Consider the following 15,640-nt stretch of genomic DNA (forward strand, 5'->3'; position numbering starts at 1 on the left):
ATTAAAATTTAAATTTGATATAAAATTTGATGAAACGTCAGGGATGGTGTAATTGCTGTCCCCACCATATGGTTGTTGAGTGTTCTAATAGCCGTTCCCAACACAGACACTTACGCTGTGTTTGGTTGGGAGATTTGGGAAGGGAAATGGAAAGGGAAATGGAAATGAAAGGAAAAGGAGAAAGAATTAATAGAATTCCAAATCCCAACTATGTTTGGTTGTGTTGGTTATAAAATAGAATTAATGTCCTAAATGGTCTCTTATTTCTTTATTTATTTCTCACCCCCTTTCCTTTCCCATATATTTTTTATTATAACCAAACATAAATAGGATTACATTTCTCATTCTTTTTCCAAATCCCATCCCAAAAACCCCAACCAAACACAGCATTAAGAGGACAAGCACACATGCATGGTGTGCTATGTTTTCCAAATTTTTTTATTTGATGCAAACGTGGTTTGCCACTTTAATAGTATGAAAATAAATAAATAAATAAATAATTCATTATTAATCTTATCCTAATTTAAAATAAAATAAAGGAAAAATAATAAAGCATATCCCTGTTGTTAGATTATGCTAGCGAGGCAAAAAAAAGATTGTATTAAATATTTGACTAAATATCTCCTATGTAGCTTGGGATTGTTTAAAATGACTTAAATAAATATATTTTTTATTTTTTTACGAAAGATGTGTAGAAATGTAGAGAGGTGATGTGATGAAAAAAAGATAAAAAGATGAATTATTTTGTGTATGTCAAACTTGGCATTTGTTTAGGAAGTAATCATTTTAGTTAAAAAGTCATTATAAATTATCACATTATTTTTTTATTTTTTTCATATCTTTTTATAAAAATTTTAAAAATTACTAAAATAATATATTTTCAAACGAGAACTGAGTACAACTCTTTTTTTTTTTTTTTGTTACAGAAAAATCCACCCCACTCTCCCGCAGATCCAAGACAACGTCCCTTACATATCTTTCCGAACGAGGAAACTATAACTTAAGAACTTATCCAACCTCCCAAGACAAATTCCACTTCAATCAAAATTCACATAATGAAAAACATTAAATCTACACCAAATATTAATTAGACAACTTAAAATTTATTCTCTTAACTAACTGTGCTTCATTTTTACTGTTGTCATGTTACCAAGCCGACCACATGAGGCCAATAGCCAGCCAGACATAAATTCCCAACGAATGAAAAGAAGATGCATTGCCTTTCTTTCCTTTCCCTGCTTTTGCAGTTGCAGCCTTTTTTAGACCGTACAAGTCCCTCTCTCTCTAGCGCTCTCTCTCTCTCTCTAACACACACACACACACACACACACATCTGTCAATTACACTTTGACTCAATCGGACTAGGAGGCTGCTCTTTTGGTATGATCGCCACTAGCCCCTTCTAAGATCTTTCCTCTTATCTTCTCCGGCACACTGTTTTGTTTTCAAGTATATCCCTTTGTTTCTTTTTCTCATCTTTCTCTATATATATCACCATCTTGTTCATATATGTATCTATGTGTTTGTTGTTTTTGTCATAATTATTAGCAGGGCTGTGGTGAATTTGAAGAATTGTGGGTATAATATGTATGATATGATTACATGTATTATTAGTCTTTTTGGAAATATGTGTTGGGTTAATGATTTCATTTCACTCTCAATTTCATTCTTGCACAAGTTTTTTAGGTATTTTCCTTTGTTGGAGGCTTAAGATCTTTCAATTTGTAGTTGAATTGGGTCACTTTGGCCCAGAGATTGTCACTGCATATTCCTCTCCTGTCTGTATGCTTGTGTGGTGTTTTAATTGATCTGTTCCATTTTTGAGCTGTATATGGTGTAGGAAATAGGATCACTTTACTATGATGAATACAGAATACATACACAGATATACAAATAACTATCTTCTTCTTCTTTTTTTTTAATTTTTTTTATTGTGCTTCTTCATTAATTTTGTGGAAATTCCAAAACTATGGATTTACAACTCTCTCTCTCTCTCTCTCTCTCTCTCTCTGGGTTGGAAGTTGGAACCCTTTTATTGGTTAAGTAATTCTTTTTTTAATTCTTGGAAGTTACAAGGGTATGTTTTCTCTTATCCATGATTTGGGTACTGGTATTGGTTGGTTGATTGAACATAGGCTTTTTTATTTTTAATAATTTGGCTAATTATGTAAGTTGTTTTTGTTATCCAGCTCTGCCGTAAGTTGGCTAATTATACGTTAGATTTTTTAATAATATTTTTGTCTCAATGATTGAGTTATTATTGTGGCAGTGGGAAAATCTTTTTACTCAGCATGCTGTATTTGGAATATTATTGTGCTTAATATCTTTTGGTGTTTGGCAGCTGAAAATGGAATCCCCATCCATTATCATTGTTAATTTCTTTGCTCCTACTTCCGTTGTTTGAATTGTGGAAATAATTCGTTTTTAGTTGATAAGAAAATTTAGTTTAGGGGCATTTTAATACAGAAATACTAGTCTGATGCAAGCAATGACCCAAAACTTCTTGTTCAATATGCATTAATGTACGCATACATGTATTCTAAAATTTAATGCTCAACTTAAAAAAATTCAATGGCTTGACTTTTGTTTTTAATTATTTTTACTTTTGACTTGTATATGATTGGATTGCAAAATTTTATGAGACTTTAGGTTTCCTTTCTGTGGACATGCTTACTAATTTGTGAAACGCTAGCTATTTTTGTACACCGCAATGGTTGTTGTCTTTTCTTGATTTAAATGATATTTGCTTAAGATTATGTGGCTATTACGTGGGTCTCTAATGCATGTTTTTGGTATGCATTTCAGGCAGATTTTCAGAAGTCTAAAAAACTGTAATCATAAGAGGATTTCCCCCCATAAATCAAGTATGAATCCATCTAAAATCAAGCGTCTAGTGGGTAAATATGAGGTGGGACGGACAATAGGTGAGGGAACATTTGCAAAAGTGAAGTTTGCAAGGAATTCTGAGACTGGGGAACCAGTAGCTCTCAAGATCCTCGACAAGGAGAAAGTTCTTAAACACAAAATGGCTGAACAGGTGGTTTTTTCTCCCTTTTTAAATCTTGATGTTTCTCTTTCCATTCATCTTGAGATCATTTAGTTATTTAAAATTAGGCGTTATGTAGCTTCACTTGTTCCATAATTATTTTCACATGTTCCTTTGAAAAGGGTATAGGTGATGTGTCCCATTTCATGGCTTAAGACATTCTCATTTTCTTAATATTTTAGTGTGCTTCTGTTATGGTCTTTATTTTACATTTTGTTGAAAGAAGGTATAACCTGATTATATCTGGTTTCTTACATGTAATGCAGATAAAGCGAGAAGTAGCCACAATGAAGTTGATAAAACATCCAAATGTTGTTCGCTTATATGAGGTCTCTCTCTCTCTCTCTCTCTCTCAGTGTGTGTGTGCGTACGTGTGTGTGGTGGAGGTTTTTATTTTGACTGCTATCTTTGTACTAATTACACAGCATAATTGCTGTAAAGCGGATTCCTATATCGCCCAAGTACTAAAATAATATTAAGCATATAAGCGTGAGGACACCATCACCTCTTGAACTAGCTTTTGTGGTTGAGTTCTACCAAGACCGTGTAACATGGTATTAGAGCCGAAGTACTTAGGGATGGGTAGGATGCGTGTCCCTAGCCTACATGCTGCAGGTGCTGCCGAATGAGCACACTGGGCATGAGGGAGGGTGTGAAGCGCAGTCCCACATCGCCTAAGAGTGAGGGAACTCTCACCTCTTGAGCTAGTTTTTGGGGTTGAGTTCTACCCAAGACTCTGTAACAATTACAATATTGTTGCTTTCTAAATATAACTTCAATTGTTGACGCAACTTGACAGTTTTCCCCGAAATCTTCTTCATTCTGTTATATTGTGTCTTTCTTACGAGCATTCTATTTATCTAAAGTCTTAGGTCTCTTTGTACTTTATACGATTCTCTTTCTTTCCTGTATGTGTCCAACTTCAATTCACAGTTCACACATTCTCTTCTGTGCTGAAAATTATTACTAGCAATAGTTGAAATCAGTTTAATGTCCAACAGAGCATTGTTTCCTATTGTAATTCAGATTAATTACAATATCCTGGAAATATGCATGCAGCTTTGTATTGAATTCTAATGAATGTTTTAACTGTTAACCAAAATTTGGAGAGGAAAATCTCTCAGTTTATTATTGAATAATCAAATATATAATACAAGAAATAGTGCTGCTATCTGTCCCCACTCTTTTTCTTTGGACCCCCCATTTCTTTGGACTCTTAGTTGCCAAAATTGCTCCCTGACAAGGTTTTAAAAAACGATCGCAAACATTACATAACGGTTGTTGTGGTTACCGCCACCCGTTATGGTCGCTATAATAGTGTGACAGAAATTCACAACTGTAACGGCCACTGCCATTATGTAAAGGCCGTAATGGCCATTACATTGCCGCTACAGCACCGTTACAGCCATTATGACCGTTACACTTCTATTTTTTAATTTTTTTTATTTATAAATTTTGTATATAATGCTATTTTCTCTTTTTATTTTCTAGTTATATAAATCTTAAGTAAAAACCTTATCAATACATGTTTTGAATGTTCAATCTTTAAGTTCTACAAGATTTCATTACTTTTTCACCTAATTATATTTGAATATTTTTTTTGTTACAGATTATATTATATTTGAATATTAACTTACATCACCGCCTATTTTTCTTGAACCTTGCCATATTCGCAATTTTACTCCTTTCTTTGCACCCTCACTGCCCCCCCCCCCCTCCCTGCCACTTTCCCACTTTTGGCTACTCCTTTCTCCACCTTAGCCACCACCCACCACCGCCTCCGCCTCCGCCTCCTTTGATGGTGTGGCTGCCATGCCCAGCCCACCCACCAATCCTCATCCCTTTCCCAGCACTCCCCGCCCTCCAACTCCTCTTGAGCACCACTGCGATCCTCCCCCCTTCTCTCTCTTGTGCTCAACCCATTCTCTCTCTATGTCAGCTGGGGGTTGCGGGAGTAGGAATGGCGGAGTTGTGGGGGTGGCATTGCTGCAAGGGTGGTGAGGCTGGGGAATGGCTGAGGGAGGGATGGGGGTAGCTGGGAAGGGATGGGCTGGGGAGGGGTGGTTGTGGGCGGAAGGAGGGTGTCTACTAGGCCTGATCGCAAGGGAAGGGTGCCAGCTAGACTTGGTGGGGGTGCGGGGTGGGAGGATAAGGATGGGGACAAAATTGTTATTTGATGTTAAGGTAAAATTGTAATAAAAATGTGCGGAAGTGCACCATTAGGGCAAGCCTTTAGTGAAGGAATATTCTTATTGTACCATTTAGGCAAAGATACAATTGTGTAGTGGTGGGGTAAAATATTTACTTATTCTTGATTAGACTCTAATACTAATTTACTAAACTATATAATTTTAAATTAAATTACTGTGTTACAACTCATCTAGTTTGCTTGTGAAATAAGCTCTTCTTAGAATATATGTAATTTATATAATCTGTATTGAATTACTGTCTTATAGCTCATCTACTTTGCATGTGAAATAAGCTCTTCTTAGAATATATGTAATTTATATAATAGGTAAATAACTACCGTAGTTGCATATTTGAAGGATAACTCTTGATTGGAAAGCAAACTAGCGTTGTTTCAACTATCACTTTAAACAACACTTGATGAGTTCTCATTTCTTATCATAAAATAATTTGTGAAAAACCTGTTGAAATTTTCTGTCTCACTTCAAATTTTATTTCTCTTCAGGTAATGGGGAGCAAGACCAAGATATTTATTGTTTTGGAGTTTGTAACTGGGGGAGAACTCTTTGACAAAATTGTAAGTCAGTTTACTGTTTGCATTTGAATGCATATTATTGTTTTTTCCTCTCTATTTTTAATGGGTTTGGAGCCATTTTATGCAAGGTATAAATGTGATTTTTCTTTTTTACCTTTCGGCTTAATATTACATGTTATTGCTGCACTATATGATTTGTAACTTTAATTGCTTAATTATCTGTAACGTTGTGTGAGAATATCATTTATGAAGGTAAACCATGGACGAATGAGAGAAGATGAAGCACGGAGGTATTTCCAACAGCTTATCAATGCTGTTGATTATTGCCATAGTAGGGGTGTCTTCCACAGAGATTTGAAGGTACTTGTGTCACTTTTGCACATGTTGACAATTCCAAATGTATATAGTTTGAATTGATCATCCTTCTATACAAGGTATTATTCATTCCCTGTCCCCCCAATTTTGGTTCTTGGTGCAGCCAGAAAATTTGCTGTTGGATACATATGGAAACCTGAAAGTTTCTGATTTTGGATTAAGTGCTCTGTCCCAGCAAGTCCGGGTAATTTTTGACATTTTGAATTCTCTAATTGTGCAAAGCTTTCTTCATGTTTCTTCATCAATTTATTTACTTATTATTTATATATTTTTAATTTGCTTTGGCGGCAATAATAATTTTTATGCAACGTATATAACATAGTACAATTACTGAAAGTTCCCACTATATATCTTCTGTTGGGGGGGCGGGGGGTTTTAAGAAACATTTTTACAAAATCAAGGATTTATGCAAATGTGAAAGTAGATTTAAATTTAGAGTAGAATGAAATGAAATAATCACATGATGTATAGCTGTTTGTCTCAATCCAAGCTTATGTCCACTTCCTTAGTCTTCTCCTTGAGTTTCTCCATTATTTGAAATAGTAATACAACTAACAAGCTTCTGGGTGCTTACAAGACCTCAAGACCTTCTATTCCCCTCCCCCCCCCAAAAAAAAAAAAAAAAAAAAACCCCTGCTTTTGGGTATACAAGAACCATAAAATATTTCCCCCAAATACTCAAGTTTCCCAACCTAAGGTATTCAAACCCTTTGACAAATGATTGAAACAATAAATGAGAGTAAAAACCTGAGTAGTGAGTCCCCAAGAGTAGATTTACAACCATGAAGAACAATAGATCAAAAGGACAAGTGAAATACGTAAGATCTTAACTTGAATCTTTGATAGCTTGAAGGATTGAAGATTGTTTTTGTCTTCTTGTGAGTATTGACCTCCTTTATGGTTCCTTAATGAATTATAAACATTTAAGGTAGTTTTATTTAGGTGCATTAAATGCAAAAATAATCGTTTGAAGTTCAAAGTTCCTGCTCAAATTTGCAAGTTTGGGGGTTGACAACACCTGATAAGGGATCTACACCTTCCTGGTTTGAAAAGAAATTCCTGACAGCTTCAGATCATGTAGTCGACACCTTTTCTGTGGCAGGTCGACATCTTGTATTGCTGGGTGAATCTGGGAAATGTAGTATACGCCTTGATACAAGGCTCGACGCCTTGGGCTGGAAAAAATCTCACTTCTAGATCTAGTTGACACCTTCTAGTAGGGGGTTGACACTTTGCTTATCTGTGAGAAAGTCCACTATGCACTGATTTTTGGGGGTCAACACCTTCATAGAAGAGCTTGACACCTTAAGTTCAAAAAATTCATAACATAGTGCCGACAATACGGGGTTGACACCTTCAAAGCAAACATTTAGAATTCCAAAACTTTTCAAACACAAAGTTAGTTCCACAAAGAAATCAATTGATATAAGAACAATGTGAATCAACTCAAGAATTTGGAATAGTATTAAATTGATTAAATATATTCTTAAAATCACATTGTTATTATCAAAATCAATATATAATGTATTTATAAAACCTTGGGGCTAACAAGTTGGAATACAATGGACTGCGAATATGATTTTGCTAGATGGGTTCAAACAACTAAGAACTTACTTAGAGAGTATCCAACAACAGTTTCCATTGAATGGATAACAAATTCAGATCCTAAAAACAATAATGCTTGCTGATAAGCATGAGTAATTAAATGTAGCCAATGTTATCACAATTCCGATGGTTCTTTAAGCTCACGAAAGCATAAGTAGTTTTTGAGAATCTTTTGGTACTTGTCTATTAACCATTGAAATGAACTAATACTTCCCTCAATCTAGTTGACAATCCAATGATTTGTTTCACATAAGATCACCAATGGAGGCTATGCAAGGAATCATGGCTTGTGCCTTCATAATTCCTTGCTCAAATCGTCTACTATTCATCTGTTCCTTTTTTAAAAAACAAAAAACAAAAAATCTTCTAGTGTGTTTCATATGCAAGAAACACGCACATTCTCACCCATGCCATAGCCAATAAGTACAAACCCACATATTTATCCAAAAAAATTAAAATTAAAATAAGTACAAACCCACATACTCATCACCTAAGTGGGCATTCATGAATTCTCTTGGATATCTTCTTGGCATAAAGTGTTTTCCCACTGCAGAGGCATGTAGAGCACTTTGTTTCTTTTGTTCCATTTCAGGTCTGATTACTTAAGTTTAAATAAGTGAATTTCTAATGGTCTTTTCCTTTTCATCTACAAAATACATGTCTGTATTCTTAACTTACTTTTGACATCTTCTAGAGTATTTGGGAAGTAGTTCTTATTTTGAGATTGATTTGGCAGGATGATGGTCTACTTCATACTACATGTGGAACGCCAAACTATGTCGCTCCCGAGGTATGGATGGTTGTTCAATTATGCGTACTTGTTTTCCTCGGGTATAATCCATTTTCTTCCTTTTTGTTCTTGTGTCTGTGGTGATGTGTTGTCTTTCTGTTCAGGTCCTCAATGATCGTGGCTATGACGGGGCAACTGCAGACTTGTGGTCTTGTGGAGTCATACTCTTTGTATTGCTTGCAGGTTACTTGCCTTTTGATGATTCTAATCTTATCAACCTGTATAAAAAAGTGAGCATTGTACTGATTTCATGGCACTGTTCAACCATTTTTCTCCATTATGCGTTTGTTAGTTTCTTTGGGTCTGTTTGCAGATTTCAGCGGCTGAATTTACTTGCCCCCATTGGCTGTCTTTTGGTGCCATGAAATTGATAACTCGAATCTTGGATCCCAACCCTATGACTGTAAGTTTCTTAAGTTCACATTTTTTTGATGAATTTGTGGCTTTATTTCTGACTTGAGCATTTTTTAACTTGCATACATTCTGGTAACTGAATTCAGTAGTAAAACCTAGTTCTAGTGCCATTGGAGGTGCAAGATTGAAATCGAAGCTTAGATGTTTGTTTAATTTGGTTCACTTTTTCTTTCCTTTGTAAATTTCTGTAACTAGCTATGTTCATGATTGACGTTAATTTGTTGTAGAAAATTTCATATTTTGTTTCGTAAGCATGGTCTTCCCTCTTGTTGCTTAGGTGTTATGTACAAGCTTTGGCTAGATTATACTTGTGCCAGTTACTTGGTCCTTCAGCATATTTATTATTAATAGTTTATAACTGAAGTGAAATGTAGTTTCTGGCTTATCTTTTACGTAGTATTATTTTTTTTTTTTGGTTTTACCTGTCCAATTTAACGCATCCTGTGGCAGCGCATCACTGTTCCTGAAATTTTGGAAGATGAATGGTTTAAACGAGATTATAAGCCACCTGTGTTTGAGGAAAAAGAAGATACAAATTTGGATGATGTCGAAGCTGTTTTTAGGGATTCAGAGGTAAGTTCTCCAAACTTAAAGAAGAATTTGTATTTATTTGAAAGAAAATGCTGTAATGTAACTTCACAAAAGTGTTGTTTCACAAAGTGTATGCTTTAAAATCTACAACAGGAACATCATGTGATGGAGAAGAAGGAAGAACAGCCAGTAGCCATGAATGCATTTGAGTTGATTTCTATGTCAAAGGGACTCAACCTTGGAAATTTGTTTGATGTAGAGCAGGTTTGCTTCTTTTTTATTATTGTTGCACCTTTTAACCTTTGAACAGCTGAATATCTATTAAGCAGTAGACTATCCAATTTGATTTCTTGATTAGAAACAATGCTAGGTGGCATATTATATCCCGTTTCCAGGAAACCAGAATAATGTAATCTATTTCCTATATGTTTTCTTTTATTTTTACCCGTCATACAAATCTTTGAAAATTTTAAAGCAATTGAGTCGCACTTAATTAACCAATCCAAGCCGAATAATGCTTTGTATCCCAATTAGGTTGCATCAGCTACATAAATCTCTTTTCGTCATTTAGCTCTATCAAGGGCTATATCTTCAGTTAGATTAAATAAATTCATATTTGTTTTTACTATCACATTCCTAGTCTGTTTAGGTCTTCTCCTCCCTTTAACATTTTCCATTTATGGGGATCGTATCACTTTTTCTTATCATTGCATCTTTAACTCTTCTTGATAGTCCCTCTATCGATTTTTTTAGTCCTTTTTCCCATTTTAGGATGTCCCAAAATGTTAGTCCTATTTGAAAAAGTAAAAAATATTTAGTTTTCCAAAACTACCCTTTTTAAATGACTAGAAATATATTAAAAATGAAAAGAGAAGGGCATTATTGGAATATGTACTCTAAAATTTGAATTCAAATGCAATGATTACATGTCCACTAAAAAAGTTAGAATTTTCTAAAGGGATTATCAAAATGGGATGGGGGGAGTACAAACCATGTAAGTATGTTTGCTCTCAACTTATATTCAGTTGGTGCTGGTCCTACCATTTTGTAAAAATATTCATTTCTAAATAATATGTTGTAGTCTTATCACACATTCATATAAGTATTCTTATTTTAGTTACACTCACTTTATGAATGTATCATTTCTTAGTTGCTTAAACGTTCTGTCCCATAGAGCATCACTAGCTTTATAGTTCTATAATATTTTCCTTTCTATTTTTTTGATTTTTGTCAATCACATAATGTGCTAGAAGTACTCGTCCGCGTAAGAATTAAACTTGACCCTATATGTAATTCTATAGTGATTGGAAATTCATTAGTTTCTCCTGTAGATGACCTACTTGTAGTCACAATCTCATTATACACGTTCTTTATTATACCAATATTCCCTTTAATGACATCATTTTTTTCCAACACCCATCATATTTATACTTCTAGGCACCCTATCGTAAGTTTTTTCTAAATCTATAAAAACTATATAAAGATCCCTCCGCTTCTTTCTATACTATTAATCTACCACGCATAAATTGAAATCGATTATCTAAGAGTGTTGCTATAACTGTTAAGCGATGCTCTATCACTCACAGTTTTATTGCGTAACTTAATGTCTCTATATTATTGCAATTTTGAATTTCTCTTTTATTTTGATATATAAGTACTAAAATACTTTCTTTTTTTTACCAGTTAGACATTTCCCAAGTCATTAAAAATTTGATATCTTATTAAATACTTTCTTTTAATATATAATTCACACTTGACTACACGGTTTAATTTTCAAGTTTGGCTCAATCCTCATCATTGACTTGAAATTATAGAAGCTTTTGGCATAAAGAGGATAAACTTACGCATACTAACATTATAGGAACTTCGGTGAGAAGTTTTATGTTCAATTTATCTGATCTTGTAGTCATGAGGCAGTTAAAAGCCATCATATAGATGTGGAGTGTTTGTCTTTTTGATTCATTGTTTGTTGCAACTTGGCAAAAGAAAGCAATTACTTATCAGAGTGGGTCCATTGATTGAAATCAGATACCTTAATAAAAATAACTGGTAGATGATATGAATTATCTTCATTTGTAGTTTGAAATTTTACTTGCCAGTTACAGAATCAATTCTTATCATCTTGCATATCGGGTGTTAATGCTACTGTTACAGGGATTTAAGAGGGAAACAAGGTTCACATCAAAATGTCCTGCCAATGAGATAATCAGCAAGATCGAAGAAGCTGCAAAACCTCTTGGTTTTGATGTTCACAAGAAAAACTACAAGGTGTCAAGTCAAAGTTGAACTGGCATTTAAGTATTTTTAAGAAAAATGTGTGGACCCCTCTTCCCCTAATAACAAGGAGAGAATCAATGAAAGGAAAAAGGAAAGAAATAACATGCTTCTTATAGAGGAAAGAAATAACATGCTTCTTATTTTTTCCTTCCAGATGAGGCTTCAAAATGTGAAAGCTGGGAGAAAAGGAAACCTTAATGTTGCTACTGAGGTATGTTAAAGAAATCAAAGCTTAATCAATCAAGTCGGTGGTTTGATCATAAGTTTCATTTTTATTGATCTCTTATGGCTCAATCAGGTGTTTCAAGTGGCACCATCTCTTCATATGGTTGAGGTGCGAAAAGCAAAAGGTGACACTTTGGAATTCCACAAGGTACCTTCTTCCACTAAGGTTTTTTTTTTAATATTACAATTTATTTGCTTCTCCATGTTTATGAGGACCAACAATGGGCAATGTCCTTTATATATCGTGTACCTTGTGTTGTTTAAAAGACGGGCAATTGTTATGTGGCTTTCCTATTGCCCTAAGTTTAATTGTTCAAAATGAATTGGGTTGGATATCCATGGAAAATATTATTTTAATGTAGTCCCCCTGGTAGTTCAATTTTGATTATTTTTTAAAATGTGATTTAGGGTTTAGGCTGAATCTAGTTGACAGGGCCAGTCACGTTGGTGCTCATAATTTAAGTTAATACCGTGTGAAAAGATTTAATGAGATTCAAAATTTTGATATAATGAGATTAAAATAGGGTGATAATGCTGGCATTGAATTTTATGCTTCCATAGCTGAGAAAAAAGTCTAAGAAGCGGTGGAAGCGAAAAAAGAGCTCTGGCGATAGGCACTATTATCTTTCAAATTGAGCTAGAGCTCGTTAAAATCTTAATAAACAAGCCCAAACATATTAAAGCTCGGCTCGGCTCGTTTGCAGCCCTAAAATATTAGTTAATATATTTCAATAATAATATATGTTGTGTGGACTCTATTGTAAAACTTGATTGTAATTTTTCATTTTATCGTTTGTTAATGTTTTTCTGGTGTTTTCATATTGCAGTTCTATAAGAATCTTTCAACATGCCTCGAGGACGTGGTTTGGAAAACTGAGGAGGACATGCAGGAAATGAAGTAAAGCATTGCTCATCTTGAAGTGGGGATGATGATGTCAACTTTTTCCCAGAGTACCTTGTTTATTCTTTTGTTTTTCCTTCACTTTCTAGGAAACATTTTTCTACGTTCCCTATTGAGTTAGAGACGGTCATGGCTTTCCACCAATTGTTTGTGTGTTGTTTGTTAGAAAAATGTAGATAGTTCCCTCTCCTCCCACTGATGTGCAGTTGGTATGATTTGTACCCTCCAACAGTCTCTGATCTCAACTCAATCAGTTATAGGATCAACAAAGGATTCCTAGCTGTTTCTTTTTCTTTCTTGTTCCATATCTGTTGTCTTTCCATGGGAACCATGTCTCATTATAAAAAAAAGTTGTATTAAGTTACCTTCCGATTGTTTCTCAATGGAGTTCTTCTAAATTCAAGTGTATTTTATTTTATTTTATTTTATTATTTTTTGTTGTTGTTGTTGTTGTTGTTGTTGTTGTGGGTGTGTGGCAAGATTTAAACCTTTAATCTCCTAGTGAGGTGTGAGGGTTTTGCTTTTCCCTTTGTTCCGTTGGAAGATTTTTTCATATGAGGAAGATGATCTTTTCACGAGGTAGATTCCGGGTATTGTTTTGGTTTGAATAGAATGATGTTTGTTTGTCATTGTCGATATTTTGAGCTCATACTTTGGTGTTTGGGTGTTCTTGGGGCGTACATCTTGCTTGTAAGAGATTGTGGTGCGATTCCACCACTTAAAAAATGCATGTTTCTATGTCGTGTCGTTTCAGGAAGAGAATTACTATTCGTATCTTGGTGGTTTTTAATTTTTTTGATGTCTTCTATTGATCAAAAGCATCCAGCAAAGCTACACTGGTGTAGAATTCAATTTTAAGGGCTAAGAGGCTTTGGAGATGTACTTGCCCATAAGAGATGTGACTGTCATTTCACTGTTTAAAAAAGGTGCTTCTTTTATGTCACATTTATATGCACAAAATTTGTCATGCCATTTTGCCAAGATAAATAACAACTAGTGCCTTAACTTTGGCCCTCATAGGGTCTGTTTTTTTGGGCTTTATACTTCTCACTCGTAAAAGATGGTGATGGGATTCCCTTGCTTACACAATGTGCTCTGTTTTTTTTCTTTTCCTTTTTATTCACACCGTTTTAGGAAGATAGAATAAGAGTTAGCGCCTTAGCTTTGTCGCTTGACAGGATCCTTGGGTATACTTCTTGATGAGGGCACAATTTCACGCCTCTTACAAAATGCATGTTTTCTGTCACTTTTTGTACAAAATTCAGCTTACTATTTCTAGGAGATAGGATAACATCTAGCCTCTTAGTATTGGTGTTATGGGGGTTCTCAGGGGTGTACTTGCTTGTAAGAGAGGGGACCCTAATATTGCCACTTAAAAAATGCACATCTTTTGCTCACCGAATTTCTCGTGCCATTTCAGGGGAAGAGAATGATGACTGTCGCCTTAACTTTGGCAATCAGAGGGGTTCTTAGGTATGTGTTTCTTGGCAGTAAAAGATGGCGGTGCGATTCCACTGCCTAAATAATGCGCATTTTTTGTCGCTTCATTTCAGGAAGATAAAGAATTAAGACCTTAGCTTTGTTGTTTGACGAGGTTTTTAGGGGTGTCCTTAAAAATAAGAATCATGCCTTAGCTTGGGCCTTCTCTAATTTTTGCGTAAATAAACTCCCTTGTTCTACACTTTCCTCCAGAACAACATAAGCTGAATTAAAGGTCCAATATAGTTCTGCATAAGCGGAATAAAAGGCCGAATCCCAGTCGCGATTAATAATCCCGCATATGTGATTTGATTTTCAATCTTGATTTTGTGGATATGGTTGTCAACTCTTGTGCACAATTTTTTAGCTCTTGGAAGATTTTCTCAGAATTGTTCCATTATAAAATCAAGGAGCTTGAAGGTCCAAAAGATTGAAAAGAAGATTCAGAGATTTATTGAAGATTTTCTTGTACAATTTCATTGTTTGTCTTTCAAAGTCGTGAGAGTATCATGAGATTTTGTGAGTCAACTCAAGAGTGTACCTAGCTTCTCTACATTCTGTATGTTGTTGAAATATGTTCCATCTTAATCAATTGATAGAACAAAATTTTAATGGGCCTCTTCACCTCCGAAATAGCTTCCCTCCATACCACTATTCTCCATACCCTATTATACTCTATTTTGTGGGCCCTATTTCGAGACTACAACGATAATCCAAACTATTCATTTCATAAGCCTAATAATTAAATGAATTTTACAAAATATCACTTTTATCAGACATCACTAGACATATGAATAAATTACATTTTATTTTTTAACATAGATAACAACTATTAAGTTTAAACTTAAATCTTTCATTTTATAAAACAAAATATAACTTGTTAATCTATTCATTAATATCCAATTAAATTAATTTTTTACATAAACAGTTTTCACTATGAGATTTATGAGATAAACAATTTATATCATCATTGTGGTCCCAAAGAAAGGCCCACAAAAGGACGAGAGAATATAAAAAATAGTTGTATGAAGATGAGTCATTCCCACTCCGTTTAGGCCATCATTTACACAATTTCAGATGTCTAGCAAGCACATTCAACTTTTACGATGAAACAACATCAAAAACCTTGAAACAGGATATCAACAACCAACATGAAATCATTTCCCAACCACAAATCCACAGGAAAAAGAAAAAAAAAAATTAGAATCAAACAAAATGAAAACCAAAGCAGCAAATAAACAAAGTAGCCTTAACTGGAAACAACAAACAAACTGA

General features: G+C 34.5%; 1 protein-coding gene across 6 annotated transcripts; it reads left to right on the forward strand.

Moving 5' to 3' along the window:
• The first annotated feature begins 1,119 nt into the window (after positions 1–1,119).
• On the forward strand, positions 1,120–13,294 carry LOC114291847 (CBL-interacting serine/threonine-protein kinase 3). 6 transcript variants are annotated; one of them, XM_028235727.2, is made up of 15 exons: positions 1,120–1,449; positions 2,806–3,037; positions 3,313–3,375; positions 5,739–5,810; positions 6,021–6,128; positions 6,247–6,327; positions 8,485–8,538; positions 8,643–8,768; positions 8,852–8,941; positions 9,403–9,525; positions 9,637–9,747; positions 11,638–11,751; positions 11,915–11,971; positions 12,059–12,133; positions 12,813–13,294. In XM_028235727.2, the coding sequence occupies exons 2-15, from the start codon at positions 2,867–2,869 to the stop codon at positions 12,885–12,887; spliced, it is 1,320 nt and encodes a 439-aa protein (XP_028091528.2). In that variant the 5' UTR covers positions 1,120–1,449; positions 2,806–2,866; the 3' UTR covers positions 12,888–13,294. The 6 variants fall into 6 exon arrangements, with proteins under 6 accessions (XP_028091528.2, XP_028091529.2, XP_082762618.1 ...); XM_028235728.2 differs by having other exon boundaries at positions 1,152–1,380; XM_028235726.2 differs by lacking the exon at positions 1,120–1,449 and adding an exon at positions 1,454–1,587.
• The last annotated feature ends 2,346 nt before the right edge of the window (positions 13,295–15,640 follow it).

Source organism: Camellia sinensis, chromosome 14, assembly GCF_055761805.1.
Source record: "Camellia sinensis isolate YWXY chromosome 14, ASM5576180v1, whole genome shotgun sequence".
NCBI classification, from domain to species: domain Eukaryota; kingdom Viridiplantae; phylum Streptophyta; class Magnoliopsida; order Ericales; family Theaceae; genus Camellia; species Camellia sinensis.